This window comes from Nansenia antarctica (assembly GCF_963989245.1).
Source record: "Nansenia antarctica genome assembly, chromosome: 5".
NCBI classification, from domain to species: Eukaryota; Metazoa; Chordata; class Actinopteri; order Argentiniformes; family Microstomatidae; genus Nansenia; species Nansenia antarctica.
Window position 1 is genome coordinate 32,715,138 of NC_137690.1, and position 7,499 is coordinate 32,722,636.

Below are 7,499 nucleotides of genomic sequence, written 5' to 3' on the forward strand. Positions count from 1 at the left end.
CCAAGTGACTTCCTGCTCGCGGGGTCACATGACGTCGCTGAACACTACCTACACTACGCTCGTGAAGTCGCGCTGAAACTCTGACCAGCACTCGTGGAACGCCTCTCGTCCAATCAAAGCACTCGGTCCCTTTATGACGTCGAGCCCAGTGTGCGCTTCGGCGCTCTCTGAGCGAATCGACGAACGCAAGAAAAAATGCCGTATGATATTCGTGGTATTGAAAGACCTTGCGTGCGTTCCTCCCCGAGGTATTTCTTTTGAGCAGACATTACAAACGGCATATTTGTTGTCTCTTTCCGACACTGTGTAATATTTCCAGACTGGCGACGCCATTTTGTAAATCGGTCGGGTTTGATCGGCCGTTTTGAGAACTCCGATCAAAACCGATCAAGGCCATATCGGCCGATACCGATCGGCGCCGATCAGATCGGAGCATCACTAGCTTCTACCCCACGGCCATTCAGGCCCTGAACACAGCAAAGACCTTGGTTCTAGGCCCTGGACAATCTAGACAATTTGATGGCAGCTACTAGATTGAAATCAAGTGCAATACTGAAACACAACTGTGAACATTTCAAACCTGCAAACTGCGACACTTTAAATGAATGTGCAATAACACTATGTGCAATATGACAACCCTCGGGTACATAAGGTTCAGAGATAGGAAATGTTAGAATAGGTATAGCATAGCATAGAGTACAGCACAGTGTTTTATTTGTATAGTATAGTATAGTGGATAGTGTACATAGCCTTTATTTATGTAAACCAACTCTTTTCCCTTCTTGTTTTTAGTTTTTTTTTCCTAGCACCAGGGGAGCCCCCCCTCCCAAATGTCGTTGTTTGGTACCTGTACTATATCAATGACAATAAAGACCATTCATTCATTCATTCATTCATTCATTCATTCATAATACTATAATACTAGTCTATCTATACAGTTAATACTATAATACTAGTCTATCTATACAGGTCACAGCCAGAAGTGTTTAGAATGAAGAGGTTGACACAGTTAGTAGCATACCCATAGATTCATGATGATGAGGAGTGCAGTGTTTTTGGAAGCACTTATCACAAGGCAGTACAGCTTAACAGACACATGTGAGAGAGAGAGAGAGAGAGAGAGAGAGAGAGAGAGAGAGAGAGAGAGAGAGAGAGAGAGAGAGAGAGAGAACAGCATGTGAGTGACTGTAGAGTAGAGGTTATTTTGACTGCTCTGGTCACTGGGGGAAAGTGTTCTCCCTTGACTTCATCCAGGTTCCACGGTTGTCACCTTTGACTTTGTGCTGTCTCCCTAATCACAGAGGAATGCATGCGCACGGATCTGCCCTTACAAAGGCTCACCGAGACGCCGTTCTTGGGGGGCGACGGAATCCGTGCTGAGGCTCATCTCTGGACCCGAGCCCCCGTGGCGAGATGAGGTCAGCCTGGAGAACTGTACATCCTGTCACTGTCCCCTCACAGAGGTGTCTTCTGAGCAGCGGGGCCTCACGCTACCAGATAACCACCTTTTCGGACACTACTGTGACGTGTGTGTGTGTGTGTGGGGGGGGGGGGTGTGCGTGTGTGTGTGTGTGTGTGTATGTGTGGCGGGGTGGGTGGGTGTGTGCGTGTGTGTGTGTGGGGGGTGGGAGGGGTGTGTGGGTGTGGGTGTGCGTGTGTGTGTGTGTGCGCGTGCATGCGTGTCTGTGTGTGTGTGTGTGTTTGTTTATGTATGTGTGTGTGTGGGTGTGTGTGTGAGTGTGTGTGTGTGGGTGTGGGTGTGGGTGTGTATGCCCACCAGAAGAGGAAGTACTTTAAGTGATGCGCATTTTGAGAATGCACAAGGAATGACAGGAATGTTGTACAGTGCGCTATGGACCACCAAACAGAAGAGAAATCAAGAAACCATTGTCACATTTTGGTCACACTGTATTTGGGTAGTCCCCTAACTAGCTTAAACTATCAACAAACCATCAACTGCAACTATGTTGCTATGCAACGGCTTGCTAGGGTTACAGTCAGGGTTAGGTTAACAGTTAAGGTGAAAGGGTTAGGTCCCAGGTTAGGATAAGGGTAAGGGTTCGGGTTCGGTCAAAGGTTAGGGTTAGTGGATAGTTAATTGAAATGTTGTTGACAGTTAGTTTGAACATCTCGTGAACATCTACAAACCATCTATTTTGGACTTCTCCACTTTTTGTAACCCTGCTATCCCTCGTAGGAAGCGTTGTGTTGTTGAGCGTTGTTATTATAGCTAACCCTAAACAACATATTATATTCTTGACTTATTCCCGAAAATCGGAATTTGGCTGCAATGTTCTCGGTAGCTGATTAAATCCAATTATTCCATCTTTGCCTATTAGATTGCACACCCCATTACATTTCCATTCCATTTGGGGATACGCTTGTCCAACTGACATATCCTGTCGCATTGAAGAATATCAACAGACTCTTTAACATATTTGTCAAAAAAATAAATGGCCAATAGAGAAAGTTCTTGTCTTTCCAGCTCCACCATTTACACAACAAATAAACACATGAGAGAGATCATCATCCCTCTTGCTCCCACCCAAACAAAATATCGCTAGGAAGAGGGTACAGAACATTGTTTACAAAAACCTCATTAAGGAAGTTATGAGATAACACACACACACACACACACGCACACACACACACACACACACACACAAACACACACGCACGCACGCACGCACGCACACACACACACACACACACACACACACACACACACACACACACACACACACACACAGGGAGAGAGAGACACCACAAGCACTGAGAAATGCAGGGCTAACATATCATAGATAAGGAGAGGAACAAGAAAGAGAGAGAGAGAGAGAGACAGAGAGAGAGAGAGAGAACAGAGTGAGAGAGAGAGACAGAGAGAGAGAACAGAGAGACAGTGAGAGAGAACAAACGCAAGAAATGCATCCGTCGGACGAGGCAACGCCACCCTGCCACTGGAACGTCAACTCTTTAGAAAACAACATCAAAAGGTGTTGGTGAGGATAAAGGCTGCGTGATCTGAGGGGGATGACAGCAGTTGATATCTGTAACAAGCCACCCACAGCCAGAGGGGACCACAGAGCTAGCCAGCCCACCACTCAGATCAACTCCAAGGGTCAATGACAGAGGCTCTTCACCAGAGCTCCATCAACCATTAACCAGCAGCCAGACCAACAAGAGACAAGCACGTCTGTCTATCAACCCTCACACCGCTGCGTTTGGCTTGTTGGATACAATCGATGACCGATAACCTGTATGGTTTCAGCAGCGACTCCTACACGTTGGATACGCTCTTGTGGAATATACGATAGCAGCGACAATCACTGTCACTTTTCTCCATGGCTGGCGTGAGGGTCTCAACCACCGGGACCCCCTTCTCCCCCGTTCTCTCAGTTCTGCTTCTGCTCCTGCCCCTCTCCGTACGGGGCAGCCCCATCTCCCTCACCCCCGGGAGGCACCGGGCAGCGCCGGGGCTGGGGGACGGGCACAGGGGGGTGTTGGACCCCTCTCTGTTGGAGCAGGACAGTGAGGTGGACATGCAGGGTCTGCTGGAGAGCCTCCGAGGCCAGTTCCTCCACACCTTCAACCTGTCGGGCCTGCAGCTCGGAGGGGGCCGCGTGGAGCCGCCTGAGTACATGATGGAGCTGTACAACCGCTTCGCCAACGACCGCACCGCCATGCCCACTGCCAACATCATACGCAGCTTCAATAACGAAGGTAGGCTTCACGTCCCTCTGGCGTATCGTCGGTGCTGACGGGCGGGCCGGCCCGTTCACATTGTGCTGTGGGGTTGGAGAGGGGCTCATTTTTAAGGTGTGTTTTGAAGTCCTTTGCAGTACTTTTGCAGTACTTGCAGTCTCTTCTTAGAGAAATGACTATTCATGCCTAACCTTTTGGACAATAAGAGTTGAATGTTATGAAACTGTGCGTAATTAAACACATGTAATATGATTTTGAAATCTACGGTTTGAATCAAATGAACTACCTACTTGTATATGAAGAAAAGTAAACAAACCTTTTCATACAAAATGTACAATTCTCAAGTTGCGCAAATAACCAAAAGTTTTGAAGAGCATACTCAATAAAACAAACAACAGTTTTAGGAATACTAAATACTTATAATTAGTGAATTGGATTCACTGTATTGTCTGCCGTCCTGCTTTGTGGCTACTGGTGATACATGGCTTGTAAACAAACTTATGTTTTGTTTATGTTCAAAAGCAAGGACTGTGTAATCATCTAATTATGTGTGGTTATGTGTTTTTAGCATGTTGATGTTCTATCAGCATGTTGTGATGTGCTAAATAAATAGATGTTCATAGCGATGTTCTTTCTTAGCTGCTAGCTAGCTACCAACGTGATGGTAGCAAACATGTCTGTTTTGATTCAGGGCGATTTCCTCTGGTATATCTTCTTGGTTTGAGCTGCACCAACATTCAAATAAGCATATCTTCTTGAACTATATTCAACGTATGACAAATAATTTGAAAGCTGACAATCTGCACTTTCATAATCTGTAAAAAAAAAAAAAAAAAAGACCTTCCCCTACTTGGCGGCTTTTTCACCAGACCCCAGACATATTTATGTAAAACCTCTGCCTCTGTATAATATCAAACACAGACTCAGTGAAACCTCTCCATCCCGTTCCTGTTATATTGATTCAACTGATTAAATACTGCACTGATATTCTGTCAAAAATCGGAATCGGAATCGGAATTTGATCGGAAAACAAGTAGAGCGCTTGGTTAACTGCCTCTCTCTCTCTGTGTGTGTCCTGCCTCTCCCAGACTCTTCTCCTTGTAACGTGGGTACGGGAGGCGTGAGGAAACATCCCCTGCTCTTCAACGTGTCCGTCCCCCACCATGAACGCATCACCGCCGCCGAGCTGCGCCTCTACACCCTGGTCCAGACCGACCGCCACCTCTACGCCGGGGTCGACCGCAAGGTCACCATCTACGAGGTGGAGCAGCACGGCGGAGAGGACAACAGGACGGGGGAGGACACCAAGAGAGGAGACGGAGGAAGAGGAGGAGGAGGTGGAGGAGGTGGAGGAGGAGGAGGAGGAGGAGGGGTACGGTTGGCGGAGCTGGCGTCCCGGCAGGTGTACGGTACGGACAACGGTTGGGAGGCATTCGACCTCACCGCTGCCGTTCAGCGCTGGCGCAAGTGGGAGTACGGCTCCACCCACGGGCTGGAGGTGCACATCGCCAGCCTGGCGTCTGAGGTCACGGGCCAGTTGTCCGTGGCCGAGGAGGGGGAAGGAGGAGAAGGAGAGGGCGGGGCTTCCAGGGGGCGGGGGGGGGACATGGAGATCGACACGAGCCCCGAGGAGGAGAAGCACAAACCCCTGCTGATCGTCTTCTCCGACGACCAGAGCGGCGACGATCACCGCGACGACCGGCGGGAGCTGAACGAGATGATCGGACATGAGACCTCGGAGGCGGTGCTGCAGAGCGCTGTGGGGCGGGGTCTGAACCTGGGGCTGTGGGGGGGCCTGGGCAGGGCGGGGGAGGAGGAGGAGGAGGAGGAGGAGGAGGAGGAGCAGGACGAAGAGGCCCTCATCCAGATGCGCTCCAACCTGATCTACGACACGGCGTCCCGGATACGCCGCAACGCCAAGGGCAACCAGTGCAAGAAGCAGTCGCTGTTCGTGGAGTTCAAGGACATCGGCTGGGACAGCTGGATACTGGCGCCCACAGGTTACGAGGCGTTCGAGTGCAGCGGCGTCTGCACCTACCCTCTGACCAAGCATGTCACGCCCACCAAGCACGCCATCATCCAGACGCTGGTCAGCATGAAGAGCCCGCAGAGGGTGGCGAGGGCGTGCTGCGTGCCCACCAAACTAGACCCCATCTCGCTGCTCTACCTGGACGACACCGGGGTGGTCACCTACAAATACAAGTTCGAGGGCATGGTGGTGGCTGAATGCGGATGTAGATAGTCCACGTTTGTGGAGTTGGAGAGAGAGAGAGCGAGAGAGAGAGTGGTGGAAAAACTGAGTCAGGGAGAGATACTGTGGCGAGGTGAAATCATGAAGGTGTGGAAAATAGATCATGTCTTAGTATTGAAGGGAGTGACTCGATAGGGTCAGGACATGAAGCTCGAGAGGCTAAAAAGGGATTGAATGAGATTTGTTTTCACATTCAAAGACTTTCGGCGCCGCTCGAATGATTTGAATCTGGGATCAGGAAGGACAAGAGGGGAGAGGATGGTTGTGGGACCCTGAACAGGAGTGTGAGAGAGAGAGAGAGAGAGAGAGAGAGAGAGAGAGAGAGAGAGAGAGAGAGAGATAGAGAGAGAGAGACTATGCTATTTTGTAGGTGCCACAGCGATAGGACAGTATTTATATGAGATTTATCTGAATGTAGGACAGTCTGTACATGTAAATTGTAAAATGTATATTTTGTATTTCAGGAGAAAAGGACTATTTTCCTTTTGTACTAGTGTGAACAATGTCTATGACACCATTTCATCGTTCTGTAAGAGGACAAAATGGATGCAGAAGATCTGTTCTGGCAGGTCTGTTTGACAGTGTTTCTGACTATCCTCTCAGATCCCTTTATTGAAGAACTCGTTTTTTTCAGAGGAAAGACATTCGGATTCGGATTCCTCTCAACCGCCGATATGAATATCATTACATCATTACATGTGAATATATGATATGAATATCATTACATGTGGAGCAGAAGCCATTATAAGCAGACAGACTCGCTACATTAGTTTTCACCGAGGATTAGAGCACTGAGCGGTGGTCCGGAGCCTGTCCTGCATGTGGCCAGACGGGGGTCTCGTACAGAGTACTACTCCTGGTGGGACTGTTGGCTCCCGTCCTCCGACACTGATCCCTGATTTACGTCTTTCTCTCCACTTATCTCTACCCCCCCCCTCCCCTCCCCTGCCCCCTTCTCTCCCCCTCCCCCTGGCACTTAGGCGGCGGGCAGGGGTCAGGGTGGCAGGGTTATCTCCCCTCACCCACTCACCTTCTCCCCCCCCACCCCCCCACCCTACCCCCCCACCCCCCCACCCTACCCCCCCCTCCCCCCCCAACCCCCCCCACAGCGTGAGAGTCACATGCCTTGCGAGCCGCTCTCTCTCCTCACTCACCCCCCTCAACCGGCGGTGATAAGGAGGTGTCGGGGCTGAGAAACATGTGTGCCTCCTCCACTCAGGGCTGGAGGGGCGGGCGGCCATTCCCAAGCAGCCTGGGAGGGGGAGGCAGGGGGGGGGGGGTCGAGGCAGGGGGAGGGGAAGAGGGAGGGGGATGGGAGGAGTGGTGGGGAGGGAGCTGTCAGGATTCCTGGTTCACTGAGACATTGCTCAACTCCCTGACCTACAGTATACCACCCACCATCCCTCCACCCTGGAGTCTCAAGCTACCTCCCAGCCACTCTTCCTCTGCTACCATCCATCTTTACCATCCATCCATCACTATTAAGGTGACGTTCTCCCTTTAGGCTGTGAGGGTGAGTGGAAATGAGGGCCTCTCATGTTTCCCT

General features: G+C 50.3%; 1 protein-coding gene across 1 annotated transcript; it reads left to right on the forward strand.

Annotated features, from left to right (window-relative positions):
- Window positions 1-3,341: 3,341 nt before the first annotated feature.
- Window positions 3,342-5,944, forward strand: bmp10 (bone morphogenetic protein 10; the record flags this gene model as incomplete). The annotated part of the gene is made up of 2 exons (XM_080531562.1): window positions 3,342-3,720; window positions 4,791-5,944. The coding sequence occupies 2 exons, from the start codon at window positions 3,342-3,344 to the stop codon at window positions 5,942-5,944; spliced, it is 1,533 nt and encodes a 510-aa protein (XP_080387688.1).
- Between the last annotated feature and the right edge of the window lie 1,555 nt (window positions 5,945-7,499).